Source organism: Erinaceus europaeus, chromosome 21, assembly GCF_950295315.1.
Source record: "Erinaceus europaeus chromosome 21, mEriEur2.1, whole genome shotgun sequence".
NCBI classification, from domain to species: domain Eukaryota; kingdom Metazoa; phylum Chordata; class Mammalia; order Eulipotyphla; family Erinaceidae; genus Erinaceus; species Erinaceus europaeus.
Genome location: NC_080182.1, coordinates 16,376,947 through 16,397,576, shown reverse-complemented (window position 1 = coordinate 16,397,576; position 20,630 = coordinate 16,376,947). Strand labels below are relative to the sequence as shown.

The following is a 20,630-nucleotide window of genomic DNA, read 5'->3' as shown; positions in this document are numbered from 1 at the left end:
GCAAAATAAGTGAATTTAAATTTTAAAAATCAGATGAATTAGATGAATTATTAGTGAGCTCTAGAAATTTTAAAGCATGGTAATAAGTGATCTTGATATTTGGTTGCTTGAGTTCCTAGAATAATCTATTAGTTTTGAGTTGTGATATAAATAATTATTTGCATCATAGACTGATATTTCTTACCTACAAAATCACAGACATTATTGACTTGCAATATGTCAAATTATCTACTTGAATGAAAAAAATCTAAAAATATCTCAAACCTCTGAGGCACTGGATTGTGTTATTTTTATGATTTTTTTTTTTTGTTAAGACTTCCATGAAATTGCAGTGATATTTCCACTGTGGAGCTGGAAAAGTTAATTAAGTCGGTTGTGACACTCTCCCTCCCCCACCACTAACTTTTCCGCCTTTTATCTTAGAGTCTAGATCATTATAATCTTTTTGTCTTGGCAGTAATTTTATTTAAAATTATTTGGGGGGGGCTGGGTCGAGGTGCAACTGGTTAAGCACACATAGTACCATTTACAAGGACCCAGGTTCGAGCCCCCATTCTCCACCTGCAGCAAGGATGCTTGAAAAGTGGTGAACCGGGTCTGCAGGTGTCTTTTTCTATCTCTATCTTTATCTCTATCTCCCCATCCCCTCTCAATTTCTCTCTATCTTATCTAATAGAAAGAAAGAAAAGAAAAGAAATGGCCGACAGGAGCAATGGATTAGTAGTGCTGGCACTGAGCCCCAGCAATATCCCTGGATGCAAAAGATTAATTAAGTAATTAAATTAAATTTTAGTCATTACTGGGGCTTAATGACTCCAACTTCACTTTTTTCTGATAGAAAGAGATATTTAGAGGGAGAAACACCATAGCACTGAAGCTTCCCCCAAGTGACATACTAGGAGTTTAAAAATACATTAAGTGCCTGGAAAAGCATGTGCCCTCCCTGGTGAGTTGTTTCACTAGGTGTAGCGATGACTTTAGAAAAATAGATAGCTGAGTTGCACCAGAATAGACCCCGTCTGCCTATCCTGAGATCCAAGGAACATGGCCTTCTCAGCCTATGCAGCCCAAGTGCTGCCTCCTCTGCCCTCACTATTACAGATATATTTGGAGAAGTCTTTCATTCAAAACTATGATAGATGCACATCTGACGCCAGATTATTTTTTTAAAAATATCTTTATTGGAGAATTAATGTTTTACATTCGACAGTAAATACAGTAGTTTGTACATGCATAACATTTCCCAGTTTTCGAAAGAACAATACAACCCCCACTAGGTCCTCTGTCATCCTTTTTGGACCTGTATTCCCTCCACCCACCCACCCCAGAGTCTTACCTTGGTGCAATATGCCAATGATACCAGATTCTTGTAGGTACAAACACTCTGATGGGCACATGGTGGAGTTTAACTTTGTCCCTCCACACCTGGCAACCTGTCCCTGACCTTGAATGCTACTGTAATTAGTGTTTTTGCTCTTAGATGCCTCACTCCTGATGCAGAAGCCCGCCCAGATATTGTAGAAGTCAGCTCCATGATATCAGACATCATGATGAAGTATTTGGACAGCTTATCTACATCCCAGCTGGCCTTGGAGAAGAAGCTGGAACGGGAACGGAGACGTACGCAGAGGTATTTTATGGAAGCCAACAGGAATGCAGTCACATGTCACCATGAGCTGGCTCTGCTCTCTCAGGTAGGTGTGAAGTTTTCCATCTCTTCATGACACATTCTAACAAGTTGTCCAAAGTTGTTCATGTTTCTTTTAAGAAAAATCCACTATGAGTTGGGATAATATTAGTTGCAGTTTGCAGTGTTCAGCATCATATAAATGCATACTGTATCCATTTTATCTTAGAATTAAAATGTCTATATAACTGATTTTCCAAAGTGCTAAACCATGCAGGTGGGGAGCCGGGGGCTCGAACCAGGATCCTTACGCCAGTCCTTGAGGTTTAGCACCACCTGTGCTTAACCACTGTGCTACCGCCTGACTCCCATCTAGATTTAATTTCTTAAGCAATTTGATTCTGCCTTGTGGGAACGTGAATGAAAATGTGTGCTAATTCAGAGGAGGAAACAACATTTGCCTTAAATTTTTAAAAGTCTGTGTAATTGCTTTCATGACCATTTTGTGCTAATGTTGCTCTGCTTCAAATCAGAATATTTTCCTTGCCAGCTACCTTAAAATCATTTTGATATTTAATCCTACATATAGCTTGAAAAAAAAAATGCTGCCCAAACATACCTGTCTCTACATGAACAAGTGACATGCCAGTAATTTTCTTGTTCCTATCCCTTATTTTTCATCCGTTGTGCCTTTGTTGTATGATGACCTATGGCCCATTCATTGCTCATGCTCTGAGACTCCCTCCATCATGGCTGTAATAAGGAATCCATTTATTTATTTATTTACTTATTTATTTACTTACTTACTTATTTATACCATCAAAAGACAAGGTGTCTATTCTTAGTCCTTACCAAAACCTTCTTGGAAGCTTACTATCTTTTCTGATTAAATCCCGTAGTGCTGACACTGAGCCCCAGCCATAACCCTGGAGGGAAAAAAAAAGTTGTTTCATTTTAATATAGAGGGGTTGTGTCCTAGTGCAGTTGTTTTCAAAAATCCAATTAGATAACTCAATAATAAATAATAGTAAAAAGAAAGATAAAGTTAGCGGGTTCAGTAGAATGCTGAATCTTCAGCATTGACAAGGAGATTCGTTGTGAATTACAGAAATTTTGAAAATTCTCTCTGTGTTTCTACCAACTTAATAGAACCTCTTCCTTTAATTTTCTCATGTTCCTACCCCCTTATCTCCTTCTTTTGAGCTTTGACATATTCAGTTCATGCTCCCTCAAATCCTACATCTTTTTATTAACAACTGCTTACTAGTTCTTTCTCTGAAGTGTTCAACAAATCCATTTTGCCTTTCCAGTTTTTATTTTCATTATCCTACATTGGATCATTGCAACATACACATTTCTGGCCACTAGCTCTTTCTTACCCTCATCATGATTCAGTGTACCTCCTCTACACTGTCCACTTGAGGAACTATGTGCCTGTGTGAATGTGGATAGTGTCAGCTTTGTTTATCACAATGACTGAGTGATATTAAGGGTCATCAGCCAATGATGCTAATCTCATTGTCCATGCAGGATAAAATGTTTGAAGAAGAATCAATAGGAGATAAACGTTGAGACATATGTTGTAAGGAAATGAAGAAATAGTTGTTGGGGACAGGCTAGATAATTCCTAAATATGTAGGGCAGGCAGACAGAAAAAAGCATATTAGGATGTTTGAACATTCGTTAAACTTAGTTTCCATAGAGGTAACAGTTTTCTCTCTCTCCCCCCCCCCCTCTCTTTCTCTCTCTCTTTACCAGAGCACTGCTCAGATCTGGTTTATGGTGGACAAGGGATTTGAACCTCTGACTTTGGAGCCTCAGGCATGAGAGTCTCTTTGCATAACCATTATGCAGTTTACCCCCACCCCAGTAACTTAGTTTTCACTTCAAACATTAGTTAAATGACTGGTTCAAATGACTGAATCTCATACACCTAGGCTGTTTTGGATTATCCACCTCCCTTTACCATTCTCTACATGCCTAACAAAGTTTTAAAATTCACATCTGATGTTGAGTAAATGTTCATATAGTGAGTTCCAGAATTTTTTTCTAAGGTTGATGTCAGTAAGATAGCCTACCTGTGAGGGCATCTGCTTTGCCAGGCTCAAGAATCTATTGCACTTCCTGGGAATACTATTGCAGTGAAGTCCATTTTAGTGCTATGGTGTCTCTCCTTCTCTCTGTGTCTCCTTTATGTGACAGAGTGAAACTTGGACTGGGTGGGTTATATTGCACCAAAGCAAAGGACTCTGGGAAAGGAGTTAAAGAGAAGAGGTGAAGAGAACTCCTGATGCATGATGATTGAAGAGAATCTATGTTGTGGGTGAGAGTGTTCTGCAGAAAACTTCCATGGGAAGATGAAAGATTATACTCTGCCAGTCCCTCTTCAGGGCACCATTATGCCGGGCTGAGCTTCACTGACGGGAGACAGATGACCCGGGACTCATGGTTGAGCTGTACGCAGTATCTCTTTATTCATGTAGAATGCAGCACAATCTAAGCCAAGCTAAGCTAAACTAAACTGAAAACACAATCCTATATATACTCGCCAAGTAGGGTGGAAACAGGATGTGATGTAGAGAGGGTGGAGCGAAAAGTGACTGGTGCAAATCAGGGTGTACTACAAGAGGGGGAGGAGCAAAAAGACGTCATGAACCAGTGGGGATTAAACCAATGCCCTGCAGGCATGCTGGTGCTTAGTTAACAGTGGTTATGGAAATAGAATGCAGTGTTAAGCAGGGGGGATTAAACCAAATGAAGCAGAAGGGGTTTTTAGAAGCAGAATTAGAAACATACCAACAGTACTCATGTGTCAACAACTACACCATAAACCATTAGCCTTTCAACAAAAATGATTAAAAAGATAAAGAAAAGCCTGTAGTGGTGATGCTTTATCAAAAAAAAAAAAAAAAAGAAAGAAAGAAAGAAAAGAAACTTCTCTAAACTTATGATGAATTAAGAGAGAAATATTGAGTTGTTGGAAAATTCATAATGCATTTCCCACAAAAAAGCAGAGAAAAATAAATCATGACTTTTCCCACAACCATATATATATTTATACCAAAAGGCTTATTAAAAAGACAGCTCTGAAAATATCAGAAATTTACATAGACCAACTGGTCAAAAGGATTGATTTGACAAAAGGGCCGGTCATCCAGGAAGTAGAAGAGAAAGCTGGTTGGTGGCCCGCAGTATAAAGCTCTGGACTGGGGCTGGGTGGTGATGCTCCTGGTTGGGCGCACATGTTACAGTGTTCAAGGACCACCTGCAGGAGGAAAGCTTTGCTAGTGGTGAAGCAGTGTTGCAGGTGCCTCTCTGCCTTTCTTCTTCCCTACCACCCACTTCCCTTTTGATTTCTGGCTGTCTCTATCCAATAACTAAATAAAGATAATTAAAAATTAAAAAAAAAAAAGCTCTACTAGAGAAGGCCTCCTCCATTGGAGCCTTGCAGCCTCTCTGAGTTAGGATTGGGCGGACACAGTGTAACCTAGCACTAGTACGCGGGGACTCCTATAATCAAGAGGAGAGCTCTTCCTCCTCTGGCTATGGTTATGATTTGGGTCAGAAAAACCATCTGTCTATATTTTGTACATATTTGCTGCCCCCTTTTCCCCTGTGGTCCTGTCTTCTTTTCCTTTCTAAGTCACAACTACACCTATTACTACTTATGAATGTTCTTCCTTTTTTCTTCTCTCTTTGGTCCTGATGGAATTGGAGTTCAGAGCCCTCTAGGTCATCTTCTCCTATCATTTCTTCCCTGCTGATAGTATGGACTGAAATTTTTTTGGGGGGTGCAGATGGTGGAATTTCTGGCTTTTTTAATTGCTTCTCTGCTTTACAGGGGCAATATAACTCAATATTTCTATGTTAGTTTGATATAGTCAAACTATTGAAATGTGGCATGTATAGTTATCATCTTAAATTCCATATACTTTGAGAGACAAGACAAGTAAAGCACTTACCAGAAAAAATGCTTTCTAAATTTATAAACCCCACACAATTTTATAATTTCTTCATTGTACAATTTTTATTATAGTTTTCTTGTCTATGTTCTTAGCAAGATTTACTGACAGGTATTTGAAAATTTCCTTAAATTCTCAGAGTTGATTATTTAAATTGGAGCAGATATGCATACATTTAATCCTTGTTTTCTTAGGGCAGATTTTAGAAAAATGTTGTGGTATTTACTTACATATTTGCAATGCTTTACTTTTATTACACCATATGTCATTTGCAATTGCTGAGCATCTCAGTAAAGGCATGTGTCTGCAATCCTCTGTGAAGAGATTAAATTAAGCCATGTAGAAAATGATGTATTTTAAAAAAGGACAATATTTTTGTGAACGTCTTTGCTTTTATTGTCTGGTTAATTGTTGACTGAATTTCCCCCAAGGCTATGAAAATGCAACACATAATGTTGTAGTGTAGAAATGTCAGGGAAAAAATTGTGGCTTCTTTTGAAAATGTTCTATGCTCATTAAGTTTCAAGAAAATAAAGCAGTGCCTACTAGCCTCCCACACAGATATGTAGATAAATATTTGGATATAGTCACAAATATAGATATATACTGCAACCTTCTTTTATTTATATGTAACTAACACATAATAAAACTGTACATATTTTCTATTTTTACATAGTTAGAAAAATGATTTGACATAGATTTACAATAGATGATTTTATATAGAGGGGGCCAGGCGGTAGCACACCAGGCTAAGTACACAGTATGAAGTGCAAGGACCCTCGCAAGGATCCCGGTTTGAGCCCCTGGAACACTCTATGAGGGGGGTCACTTTGCAAGCAGTGAAGCCTGTCTGTAGGTGTCTTATCTTTCTCTCCCCCTCTCTGTCTACCCCTCCTCTCTCAATTTCTTTCTGCTCTGTCCAAAAAAAGAAAAAAAAAAGACTACCAGAAGCAGTGGATTCTTAGTACTGGCACCAAGCCCCAGCAATAACCCTGGAGGCAAATAAATAAATAAATAAAATTTTATATAGTTGCACAACTACATACACAAATCTATGAATCACTGCAACCAACCCCAAAGTTGTAAAGCCAAAATATCAAGGAGACCCCTCTACCTAGCCCTCTACTGTGTCACTCACTATTCCTTTAAATAGCCACTATAGTTTTCAAGTCTAGATGTTAGCTTGATTATTATTATTGCTATTATTAATAGTACAGATAGTTTTGTTTAGTTATTTTTATTCTGCATATGAGTGGGACCATTTAGTTTTCTTTCATTTTTATTTCACTTAACAGAACCACATCCAACCATTTTTTCATCTTTTAAATTTTTGTTGTTGTTTATCTTCAATATGTCTGCATTGAGGAGATTATCATCTGCTTCTACCATGGAACACTGTACTCATAAGCCCAACCCCACTTCTGAATCCCCAAGTCTTCTGTAATAGAACACAGCTATTTGGTTTTACCTTGTATCATCCTACCCCCTCCACCAGGGTTATCACTTGGATTGGTGCCTGCGCATGGACTTCACCATTCCTGGCAGCTATTTTTTAATGGAGATGAGAGAAGTTGAGAGTGGGGGTAAAGGGAAAGAAAGAGAAAAGAGATAACTTGCAGCACTGCTTCTGCTAGTGAAACTTACCCCCTATGGATGGGGGACTTGAATCTGGGTCCTTGCTCATGGCAATATGTATTTTGCCAGGTGTGTGACTGTTCATACCCCACCCCCCCCACAACCCTTTACTTTGTTTTTAGGTCCCTCCTGTGAGTGAGATTATCCAGTATTCATCCTTTTGGATTATTTCACTCAGCACAATTTCCTCCAGTTCAATGTTGTATTAAAGATTTCAGTATATCTTCATTTGTACATTATTCTATTATATAAAATCACAATTTACTTAATCATCTATTGCTGATAGTTCAGGGCATCATTTTTATTTGTTTCCAGAGATTTTTAATTTCTTCCTGACCTGAACATTTTTTTTTTTGGAAGTATGTTGCTGAGTCTTCATATTTTTGAGGTTCTTCCAACTTTCTTTTTGTTTCTTGGCTACTAGTTGGATCCCACTATGGTCTGAGAAGATGCTCAGAATGATCTCAATGCTTCTAAATTGATTAATACTATCTTTGTGATCCAGCATATACTCTGTCCTTGAGAGTGAGCCATGTGAACTTGAAAGAATACATACTCTGCTTTCTTGGGGTGATGAGCTCTGTTTATATCTAATAGGTCCAACATATCTATCTGTCTATCCTCATTTAAGGATTTTCTTTCTTTATTAAATTTCTGTCTGATTGATCTACTGGGGAGGGTTTGGTGTTGAAATCTCCTACTGTTATTGTGTTGCTCCTGATGTATCTTTTAATTTTACTAATAATTGACTTAAGTATTATGATGTCCTTTCATTTGATGTACAGATGCTATTGAGTACTATAGTCACTTTATTGATTGACACCCTGATCATTATATAATGCCTTATCCTTTTAGTATGTTACCTATATTAAAGTTTATTCTGTTGGTTTGGAGTATGACTGACTGTCTGCTTTCTTTTGTGGCCCATTAACTTATAGTATTGTTTTTAACCCTTCACTTTAAGCCTGTGTTTATCTTGCTGAATTAAATAGGTCTCCTCTAAATAGCACAGGGTTATGCTTCCTAATTCACCCTGTTACCCTGATTCTTGATGGGTGAATTTAGACCACTGAATATTAGTGAAATTGTGGGTTTAAGATATTGTATTGCCATTGTTTTGAGTGTTACTGTAGTTTTTTTTTTTTTAAATGTATCTTTAGAAGTTCTTTCAGAAAAAAACCTAGTAATGATGAATTCCTTTGGAAAATAAATTCCTTGTCTAGGTGTCCTGATGATATAATTTTAAATTTTTAGCTGGCTTCTGAGTAGAGAAAGACAGTTGAACATCAAGAATGGTGGCAGGGAAATTAATTAAAAGGAAATTGCCGGGTCTGGGTGGTGGCGCACCTGGTTAAGCGCACATGTCACAATGCGTAAGGACCTGGGTTCGAGCCCCCAGTCCCCACCTGCAGGGCGAAAGCTTTGCAAGTGGTGAAGCAGTGTTGTAGGTCTCTCTCTGTCTCTCTCCCATCTTTACCAACCCCTTCCTTCTCAATTTCTGGCTGTCTCTATCCAATAAATAAATAAAGATTTTTTTTTTTAAAAAGGAAATTGCCGAGGGTCATGCAAAAGTTGTGGTAAGTCTTGTTTGATATTTAATTCTAAATCTACTGTCATGTAATCACTTTGACATTGTGTGCCAAGTGTGCATTTTAGTAAGAGTAGGTCTTTCCTCATCGTGGAAATGTAATGGTTAAAATGAAACCATAAGTGGGGTTCTAATTTGTGGTTTACATCCATATTGCTAACATTCGTGTTAATTCGATACTGTTGCTTTGTGCCTCAGGTTCAACTGCATTTCTTGATTTTGAGCAGTTGAAATTGTTATGTTGAACAACTTGACTACTTGATGACTCTCTCTGACTTGTTTCATTTTTTTTTTATATTTATTTATTCCCTCCCTTTTGTTGCCCTTGTTGTTTTATTATTGTAGTTATTATTGATGTTGTCGTTGTTGAATAGGACAGAGAGAAATGGAGAGAGGAGGGGAAGACAGAGAGGGGGAGAGAAAGACAGACATCTGCAGACCTGCTTCACTGCCTGTGAAGTGACTCCCCTGCAGGTGGGGAGCAGGGGGTTTGAACCTGGATCCTTACGCCGGTCCTTGAGCTTCGAGTCACCTGCGCTTAACCTGCTGTGCTACTGCCCGACTTCCTGAGTTGTTTCTTTTATGTATCAAGTGGAATCACCTGGTTTCAGCATCATGTGAACTGCTTTTGGAAATATGAACAGATATATGTAGCTCTTTTTGTTAGTTTGTAGTCTTGGAGTTAAAGGGTAGTTGGTAAAAGCTGAAATTGATTCTATCATTTGTATTTTAGCAAGTGAAACTTTCAGAATATGACACAATATTATTACTTATTATTACTATTAGGAAGCTTGTCTTTGATGTAAAAATAATGGATAACCCATTGCAGACACTGTGCTAGTTGTGGAGGGCAGGGCAACATTATAAAGCAGGGTGAACCTGAAACTTGAATACTAGATTGAACTGTAATAGTTATTTTTTGAATTTATTTAATTTAGTGAGAGTTCACAAAGGTGTTCTTGTGTTTTAAAGACTTTCTAAGTGTGGAGGTAGATAGCATAGTGGTTATGCAAAGAGATTTTCATTCCTGAGGCTCTGAAGTCCCAGGCTCAATTCCCTGCACCACTATAAGCCCAGAGCTGAGCGGTACTCTAATAAAAAAAGAAGAAGGAGGAGGAGGGAGGAGGAGAAGGAGGGAGGAGGAGGGGGGAGGGGGAGGAGGGGGAGGAGGGAGGAGGAGGAGGGAGGAGGGGGAGGAGGAGGAGGGAGGAGGGGGAGGAGGAGGAGGGAGGAGGGGGAGGAGGAGGGAGGAGGAGGACGAGGGGGAGGAGGAGGACGAGGGGGAGGAGGAGGACGAGGGGGAGGAGGAGGACGAGGGGGAGGAGGAGGGAGGGGGGAGGAGGGGGAGGAGGAGGAGGAGGAGGAAGGAGAGACTTAGAGATATTAGGGAATGTCCACCCAAATCAGTGCAGATTGCAGTGCATACTTGCAAAGCATGGGCTTTACCTACTAAGCCCTCTCCCTGGTCTCTGTAAAAAAAATAAAATAAGAGAGAGAGAGAGTTTGAAACATGCAGAAGAATGAAACTAAACCATTATATTTTACCAAACACAAAAGTAAATTCCAAATGGATCAAGGACTTGGATGTTAGACCAGAAACTAACAAATACTTAGAGGAAAATATTGGTGGAATTCTTTTCTGTATAAATCTTAGACATCGTCAATGAAACAAATTCAGTTACAAAGAAGACTAAGGTAAGAATAAACCAATGAGACTACATCAAATTAAAGCTTCTGCATAGCGAAAGAAACCAATAACCAAACAGAGAGACCCCTTAAAGAATGGGAGAAGGTCAGACAAAAGGCTAATAACCAAAATATATAAATAGCTTGCCAAATCCAGAAACAAGAAAACAAATGACCCCATCCAAAAATGAGGGAAGGATATGAACAGAATATTCTCCATAGAAGAGATCCAAAAGGCCAATAAACATGAAAAAAAAAATGCTCCAAGTCATTGATTGTCAGATAAATGCAAATAAAGGTAACAGTGAGATCTACTTCACTCCTGTGAAAATGTCATAGAGCAAAGGTAGCAGTGACAAATGCTGGAAAGGTTGTGGAGACAAAGGAATTTTTCTGTACTGCTTGGGGAAATGTAAATTGGTTCAACCCCTGTGGAAAGCAGTTTGGAGAGCTCTCAGAAGGCTAGAAGAGGACCTACCATATGAGCCTACAATTCCTCTCCTGGGGATGTATACTAAGGAACCAAACACAAAAGGATTGTGTACATCTATGTTCATAGCAGCACAATTTGCATTAGCCCCAAATTGGAAGCAACCCAGGTGTCCAACAACAGATGAGTGGCTGAGCAAGTTGTGGTCTATATACCCAATAAAATACAACTCAACTATTAAAAATGGTGAATTGACCTTCTTTATCCCATCTTGGATGGAGCTTGAAGGAATCATGTTAAGTGAGATAAATCAGAAGCAAAAGGATGAATATGGGATTATCTTATTCATAGGCAGAAGTTGAAAACAAGATCAGAAGAGAAAACACACAGCAGAACTAGGACTGGAGTTGGTGTGTTGCACCAAAGTAAAAGACTCTGGGGTGGGGGAGGGTTCAGGTCCTGGAACATGATGGCAGAAGAGGACCTAGTGGGGGTTGTATTGTTATGTGGAAATGTAATGCATGTGCAAACTATTGTATTTCACTGTCCAATGTAAACTATTCATCCTCCAATAAAGAAAAAAAGAGAGAGAAAATTTCTATGATGGTGTTATGGCAGTAATGCTATATGAACATTAATATTAATTAATTAACATTAATATAGAACATGCTATATGAATTTAATTATATTAAAGCAAAATATTTAATTTTGTTTGAATGTTGTCAATAAGTTTAAAATAGGGCCATAGTTAATAGCCTAACTTGAAGAGAATGTTTCATTTACTATTTATAAATGTATTTATTTTCAAAGTTTCTGGCACTAGTTTTTCTTATTTAACTTAAACTTATTGCTCTTCTGTTTGATGTACAAATCATGAAAGAATTTTAAGTGATACTAGACACATTTAGGGTGGTATGGCCATAAACTGATTCAGAATTTAATAAATAAAATTAAACATCGGTATCATTCAAAGAGCTATGGGAAAGATTTCTATCTATACAGGAAGAGTTTTTTTTTTCTATCAGTACACCTTCTATGATGGCAAAGCCAAGTGACCAGAGTGAGGTCTCGAGTCCTTCTGCTTCATCAGCTGACGTGGGCTGTCTGTGAAGTATAGTCTATGTCCACACAACCCATTTGATAATCTGACTTAAAAATTTTATTTTAAAAAGATTTATTGATTTATTTTATAAGAAACAGAGAAAGAGAGAGAGAGGATCACCACTCTGGCATTTGTGGTGCTTGGAGTCAAGTTTGGTATCTCATACACTCAAGTTTCGCTGCATCCCTGGTCACTGACTTATTTGTTATGTTTTTACCTCCAGAGTAATCTGTGGGTCTCAGTACCTACACAATTATACCATTCCTGGCAGCCAGATTTTTAAATTTTTATTATTTTTAAATTATCTTTATTTATTTGATAGAGGCAGCCAGAAATCGAGAGAGAGAAGGGGGTGATACAGAGGAAGAGAGACACCTGTAACACGGCTTCATCACTGGCAAAGCTTTTCCCCTATAGGTGAGGACCAGGAACTTGAACCCCAGGCCCTTGCACATTGTAATACATGCACTCAACCAAGTGTGCCACCACCCAGCCCTGCAGCCAGATTTTTGAAAGAGGGTGGGAAACAGAGAGAAGGTAATATATATATATGTATAATTGCCATCAGGTTTTTTTCTGGGGTCCATAATGAATTCACTGCTTCTGGTGTCCTGTTTCTTTCCTTCCTTTGTTCTTTCCTCCCTCCCTCCCTCCCTTCCTTCTTCCCTATCTTCCTTCCATCTTTACATTTCTCTTTCTCCTCTCCTTCCTCCTCTTCTTTCTCCTCCTCCTCCTCCTTTGGATATAGATAGGGAGAAATTGAGAGGGAAAGGAAAATAGAAAGGAAGAGAGAAAGAGACACACCTGCAAGTCTACTTCACTACTCACAAAACTTTCTCCCTTCAGTTAGAGAGTAGGGGCTTGAACTGAGTTCTTGTGCGTAGTAGTATGTGCACTTTACTGGGAATGCCACCACCCGGTCTCAAGACAGAGAAGAAATGACACCTGCAGCACAGATCCACCACGAGTGAAGCTCCCTCTCTGCAGATTGGAGCAAGTCTTTGAACCTGGGTTCATTCATGTGAGCTCTACTGAATGAAACATTACCTGGCCCTATTTTTTAATGTATAAAATTTGAGGACCAAGTTGATACACAATAATATGTAGTTGGTGATTTATCTTCTCTTTTGATTTTCTTTGTGCCATCATCCATGAAAACCACAGAAACTGAAAAGAGATCTTAGTCAGATGAGTTTCTGCCAAGCACCAAGTTGCTTTAACTTTATGTAGTTAGTGTCACAGTTACTAACTAAACGCATGGAAGAAACTGGATATATTCCTCAAGTAGTACATAAATACTTCAGAATACAAAAGAAGTAGTGTATTTGTTACGATTCTAAAATAAGGTATCTCCAGGATATAATGGGTTGTTGGAAAAATCATGATATGTTTTTTTTCTGTATTTTTCTTTGCAAAAATATATCATGACTTCTCCAACAGCCCAGTAGATGTTTTGCTCTTTTTCTGCCATTTTGAAGTATTATGGAAAATTAAAAAAATCACTAGTTTTTAATAAAATAGGCCCTGATAATTCTTTTTTTTTGATTTTTAAAAATTAATTTATAAAATGGAAATATTCACAAGACCATAGGGTAAGAGGGGTACAATTCCACAGAATTCCCACCACCAGAATTCCTAGCCATGGCCCTCATAATTCTTTTTCTACTATTATAGCTAATTTAAGCAATGCCAATCTGTTACTGTTAGAGTTGCTATTCAAATGAACATGTATTATGATCTATTACACACATTAAAATATACATTATAATGAACAAAATTGAGCTAAACATAATTGTGCCTATTCTAGCACTGTGATAGGAAGTGTCTTCTATAATGATGATAATTTTCATATCAGTGATAATTCTATTGTCTGATTTGCATTGTCTTCATCTTGCTGCCATAATGATATAAAGAAAGTATCCAACTCTTCCTAAGAGATGCAAATGAAAAGATAAAAAAAACCTAGTTATCTTCTACTCCTTGACAAACCTAATTTATTTAAAAATAAAAACGATGAAGGCAGCCATATTCTATCCTCCCAGGCTGTATCTCCTTTAACCTTAACCAACCAACCAATGTTTAACAGATTTTCAATACATATTGGAGGCAGCATCTGAAAATATCTTGATGGCCTCAGTTCTTTCACTAAATATATCCAACCACGTTCTGGTTTTGATCATGCCTGCTGTTACACAAGCACACTGTCATTGCTGGACTGATCTTCTCTAAGGCAGGAGAGCATTACAATTCCTAAGTGCTAAGGGAAGAAAAGGATGGAGATATTCACTCCTACACACAGATATGTTACAATAGTCACAGCAACTCTTAGAGAGGCTTTATACACCCCTTCCTCGATAAAAGTCCAGGCAAAAAACCCCACAGAAGTTAAAAGCCTTCTCACTCCATGACAGAGCTTACCTGTCATGCATAGTCAGGAATTTAACTATAACTAAAGTAGTCCTCGTTCTTCAGAGTGAATTGGATACTCAAATATTTCACATTGGGAAAACTCTAGAAATCACAGGGGAATTGTGTCTACAATGGCATATGGGTTATGGTAACATTAGAAACAATATCATCTTTTGAAGCAAAAACAGCTGCAGAAGTTTATAGAAATAGAAGTTTTAACCTCTAAAAAACTACACACTATGTTATCATACTTCCCATACTTACAGTGTTGAAAAGCATTTCTCTCAATATGTAAATTTCTCTATGTTGAAATTTAAGTTAGCACCTTATTTCCTAGTTGCAATTTTAGCAAGTGAAAATAACTGTTCATTTGCAGCCAAACTGCTATGGGTATTGGTTGTGAGTCAAACTGCCTTGAGTCAGGAATTGCCTTATTAGAATTCACAGTTTCACTCTAACCTTCTTCATTCATTCAAATGAAATGTCTTCCTCTGGTGTCATATCTATTTCTGTTCCTAAGAGAAAAAAATCCTTGATAGATCTTTTTCAGCTTTAAATAAATAAATATATTGATTCTGACATTTAATTATATTAACATAATAACATTTTCTCAACTTAAAAATTCTTTCTTGCCTTTTTCAGCATTGATAGCATTTACACATTTTGCCATTACAGTTTGTACAGTGTTGTAAATTCCAGTTGCTCTTTTTATATATGATCTAGTCAGAATAAAAAAAATTGAGAGTGAGGGAGAGGGGCCAGGTGATGGCACACTTGGTCAAGTGCACATGTTGCAATGTGCAATGACCTGGATTCAAGTCCCACCTCAGGGGAAAGCTTGTGATTAGTGGAGCAGTGATGCAGGTAGCTCTCTCCCTCTCTGTCTTCTCCTTTCCTCTCAATTCCTCCCCGCCTCAAGTAAGTACATACATAAATAAAATGTTATTTAAAAAGTGGAGGAGAAGCAAAGTGGTTTTGCAAAAGATACTTATGTGTGAGGCTATAAAATCACAAGTTCAATTCCCAGTATCACCATAAGCCAGAGTTGAGAAGAACAAAAACTAAGAATAGAAAACAAGAGAAAGAAAAGAAAAAGAAAGAAAAATAGGGCTGAAAAAATCGGACTCTACAAAACCAACCAAACTCAACTGACAATGAAACTAGTCTACTGAGTCATTTGTATCTTATTATTGTTTATTTTTTAAGAAAAATAAAAACTTCCAACACCTCCATTCTTTCAATAAACCATATTGAATGATACTTACCTGGGAGGGGAAATACTATGATCACAAAGGTGGTTTTCCCAGGGTGAGACATATCCTTTGCGTTCCGGATGTGCTGACCCCTGCGATTTCCCCAAATGTGGGAAAGTCGACTGCATAATTTGTGGTAGTGGGGGACTGCATTTGTGCTTTCCTCTGATTAAAAAAAAACATATTGAATGTTCTCATGTAATTTTTGCAGTTTGTAATAATCTTGTTTAGGGAAACATGGATGCCAACAGACAGATGATAACTTTATGGTGCTATCATAATAGAAATGCAATTCTTCATACTAGAAATACAGCCGCTTGGAGTTGTCTGAAGCTGTCTGGAGCTAGCTCTATGGAGAGAGGTTGATGACAGGGAATAGTGTGGAATTCTAAGTGGTTTGAGAGTGATTTTCACTGCAGCTCTCATTCATTCAGATGACCCGTCTCTCTCTTTTCCATGTCTGCTATCTGCATCCAGTTTCTCTTGGGCTTTGAAGAAATTAAGCCTCACTACTGTGATACTAAGAAGATTTGATTGATAAATATTTTTCAAATAACTTAGAGTAGAGAAATTTCAGTTTAATTGACCTTTATTCAATAGTTGAGGATTTTTTTTTTTCTTCAGATTGCCTAGGCCTTTGAACTGAGAAGCTAATGATCATTTTTTTTTCCCAGACCAATGGTAGCTCCAAGACATTCTTTTAAATGTTTTTTAAGTGTGTTTTTAAAATTACTATAGGGGGATTAATCATTTACAGTAAATACAGTTGATACATGTGTTAAACTTCCCAATTTCCTGTAAAACACTCTCACCACCAGCCTAGATCTTCCTCTGAGACATCACTGAATAAATTCTAATTTTTTTTTTTAGTTTTTTTTTTTAAGAAAGGAGACATTAACAAAACCGTAGAATAAGAGGGGTACAATTCCGCACAATTCCCATAACCCGATCACCATATCCCACCCCCTCCCCTGATAGCCTTCCCATTCTCTATCCCTCTGGGAGTATGGATCCAGGGTCGTTGTGGGTTGCAGAGGGTGGAAGGTCTGGCTTCTGTAATTGCTTCCTCGCTGAACATGGGCGTTGACTGGTCTATCCATACTCCCAGTCTGCCTCTCTCTTTCCCTAGAAAGAAAGTCACATTTGCGTGGCTAACAAGAAAAACAAAAAAAGAAATAACCTCTGAAACAATGTTGAATAGAAATAGTGAGAACAGACATTCTTGTCTTATTTCAGATCTTAGGAGATATCAGGGAAAAGTAGAGTAAAAACAAAATTTCCTATCAATCCAGTCAAAGTCTCCACAAAAGTAGAACAGAAACAAAACAGTTTTGTTACTGAGTAAGAATTAAACTAGAATGTGATCTACATCATGGGCAGACCTTTAGAGTAAGCAGATGACCAGAGGGCCCTGGACCACAGTGCCAGTGGGACCTGTAACTTTTGTGACCATGAATCTTTGTTTTTGCTCCTATCACTGAGAGGGAAGAGTCTTTCGAGAGCAACTGAGGAAGTCAGGCCTTATTTCCCTTACCTGAGAGGGAAAAAGAAAAATGAGAACACTCAGAAGTTGTAGTAGGTGCAATCTTAGAAGTACATGAAGTACATGAAAGAGATCAGCTTCACTGCCATATTGTTTTTTTTTTTTGAATTTTTTTTATTTAAGAAAGGAGACAGTAACAAAACCATAGAATAAGAGGGGTACAGTTCTGCACAATTCCCATAACCCGCTCTCCATATCCCATCCCCTCCCCTGATAGCCTTCCCATTCTCTGTCTCTCTGGGAGTATGGATCCAGGGTCATTGTGGGCTGCAGAGGGTGGAAGGTCTGGCTTCTGTAATTACTTCCCTGCTGAACATGGGCATTGACTGGTCGATCCATACTCCCAGTCTGCCTCTTTCTTTCCCTAGGAAGGTGGGGCTCTGAGGAAGCGGAGCTCCAGTACACATTGATGGGGTCATCTGTCCAGGGAAGTCTGGTCAGCATCTTGCTGGCATCCGGAACCTGGTGGCTGAAAGGAGAGTTAACATACGAAGCCAAACAAATTGTTGAAGTGTTGGGGGGTATTCCCTGCATGCTCCTGTGTACTTCTGCTTTCAGGTATATATTTTTCCCCTAGTTTACGGGCACAGGTGAACCTATGCTCTATCTCAGGGGACCTGGACTATATCTAAGTTTGGGGACTTTATTGGGGAGTGGGACACCTGGAATGGAATTAGAGAATACTATGAAAGGAAAGGTCTCACCTGAGTGATGAAGCTGAAGGGTTGTCATTCCACACCTGAAGTCTGGTCACAGTCTGAAGTCAAGCATGCTGGGGTGGCACTCGTTGCGTTGATTAGGTTGCGATCCGCGGATGCAATATTATTTGATTTGAGTTGAAAGCAGCATGCAGAAAAGTGGGCCCCACCCTAAGGTTCCAGGACTGGGGGAAATATAGGCTCTATAGTGAAAATGTGAGGTTCCTGTTGTCTTAGGGTTCAAGAAGACAATGGATAGTTATTATTATCATCACATTATTTCGTGATAAGGTTAACTTTGGAAAGTCCCTTTGATAGGGCTTGGGGTATATAAATTCTAATTTTTTATTGTCTTTATTATTTATTTGATAATGACAGCCAGAAATTGAGATGAAGGGGGAGATAAAGAGTCAGAGAGACACTTGTAGCACTGCTTCACCACTCACAAAGCTTTCTTCCTGTAGGTGGGGACTGGGGGGCTTTAATGTGGGGCCTTGCTTACTGTAATGTATGTTCAACCAGGTGCACTATCACTTGGTCCCTGTTTAAATTGTTTTTTTAAATTTTTTATTATGGGATTGAATGGATTTTATTACAGATATGTAGGTAAAATTACTGTTTCAATAGAAACAATTAAAATGGAACTTTAAATATTTTGATATAGTAGATTTGGGGCTCTACAGAAGGAAAGACTTATTTCCACTGAATATGAACTTTCTTTATTTTTTTTACGTAAGACAAAACAGTTTTTATTAGTGTTTAAAATATTTTTTTGTCTACGGCCATGCCACCCTGAACATGCCCAATCTCACTGATCTCGGAAGCTAAAATATTTTGAATCAGATTCTTTTTTAAAAAATTTTTATTTATAAAAAGGAAACACTGACAAAAACCATAGGATAAGAGGGGTACAACGCTACACAAATCCCACCACCAGTAATCCATATCCCATTCCCTCCCCTGATAGCTTTCCTATTCTTTATCCCTCTGGGAGTATGGACCCAGGGTCATTTGGGGTGCAGAAGATAGAAGGTCTCGCTTCTGTAATTGCTTCCTTGCTGCACATGGTCGTTGACAGGTCAATCCATACTCCCAGCCTGCCTTTCTCTTTCCCTAGTTGGGCAGGGGTCTGGGGAAGCAGGGCTGATCCAGCTTTCTGGCCCTTTTTCCAGCCATGACATCATCTTACCAGACAATAACTTGGATCCCCCTGCATATCAGATGTCAGGCTCAGAAAAAAAAGAATAGTATAGTCATGGGCCCTTTGGAATATAACTAAAATAGGCCTACTAGCTATCTATAAAACAGAGACCCCCAAATCTTCATCTGCACTATTCCAGTCTTTAGGTTTATGATTAGTCAACAGTTTGCTTGGCTTTATATGCTAACTCTTCTTTCAGTCACCAGGTCCAAATGCTACCATGATGCCAACTGGACTTCCCTGGGCAGACGACCCCACCACTGAATATGGACTTTCTCTTTCTAGGAAACCTTTGAGAAAGCAAGCTTGAGTAGCAGCAGCAGTGGAGCAGCCAGTCTGAAAAGTGAACTTTCAGAAAGTGCAGACCTTCCCCCTGAAGGTTTCCAGGCCTGTGGTAAGGAGGAAGACAGGGCCTGTGATGAAATTCTGTCTGATGATAACTTCAACTTGGAAAATATTGATAAAGGTACTCCTAGGGGGAGGGCTATAGCTTTAATAAACTCTTGACTCCTTTCTGCTTCAAGATTCATTTGTTTTTTAATATAAATATCTATCTACTAATATGCAGATATCTACTCAGAGCTAGAGGATGAATTGGATATTTCGGATAACTGCAGCAGCTCCAGTTCAAGCCCTTTGAAAGAATCTACGTTCAGTAAGCTTTCTTGAGCAGTCTTTGGGGTTCCAGTGGGTAGTGTTTTGGGAATCATACTTCAGTCAAGGAAGTGTCATCATGTACATAGCCCAGTGGTTTGATTTCCAGGTATAATGCTCTTTAGGGCAGGTGTACCTATCACTCTGACAGGATTGCGTTCCACCATTGCAAGAGTTGCCATGTTGCTTCTTTATTTCCACCAACAAATGCAGGTTCTAAATAGGGATTGAAGATAATTAATTGAGAACCAGATGAAAGGACCTAATAAGCAAAAACAACCTTTTACAAACCTGCTAAGTAGGGGTTAAAATGTGAAGGTGAAATTAGGTTTAGTGCACACTAGATCTTATACATGTTTTTGCACCAACATATAAGGATTTAATTAATTAATTTTTATTATCTTTATTTATCTGATAAAGACAGTCAGAAATTGAGAGGGAAGTGGGTGATAGAGGAGAGAGACTGAGAGACACCTGTAGCACTGCTTCACCACTCATGAAGCTTTCCCTCTACAGGTTGGGACTGGGGGCTTGAACCTGGGTTCTTGCACACTTTAACGTGTTCTTGCAATCAGCTGTACCACAACATGGCCCCTTAACTAATTAAATTTTTACCAGAGCACTGTTCCTCTCTGGCTTATGATGATAGCTGGTATTGAACCTGGGTTCTCTGGTGTCTCAGTAATGAAAGTATAACTGCTCTGCTATCTCCTCCATAAAACTTCAAGGGATTGATCATAGTTAATGTACTTAAGTAAAATATTCTAATGGTTTAAAAATGTGAAAATTACGGCATGCAAATTCTACATATTAATCTTTAAAAATTTATATTATTTATTTAT

General features: G+C 38.5%; 1 protein-coding gene and 1 non-coding gene across 8 annotated transcripts in view; both read left to right on the top strand.

Annotated features, from left to right (window-relative positions):
• The window catches only part of NEK10 (NIMA related kinase 10), a 189,548-nt gene that overhangs the window by 102,569 nt on the left and 66,349 nt on the right, over window positions 1-20,630 (top strand). For all 7 annotated transcript variants that reach the window (XM_060180452.1, XM_060180448.1, XM_060180447.1 and 4 more), the window contains exons 17-19: window positions 1,481-1,694; window positions 19,420-19,600; window positions 19,703-19,789. In XM_060180452.1, the coding sequence (XP_060036435.1) occupies window positions 1,481-1,694; window positions 19,420-19,600; window positions 19,703-19,789 (482 nt within the window). The remainder of the gene's footprint in view (window positions 1-1,480; window positions 1,695-19,419; window positions 19,601-19,702; window positions 19,790-20,630) is intronic.
• Window positions 15,697-15,860, top strand: LOC132535350 (U1 spliceosomal RNA). The gene has a single exon (XR_009547137.1). It is a non-coding gene; the product is annotated as a U1 spliceosomal RNA (small nuclear RNA).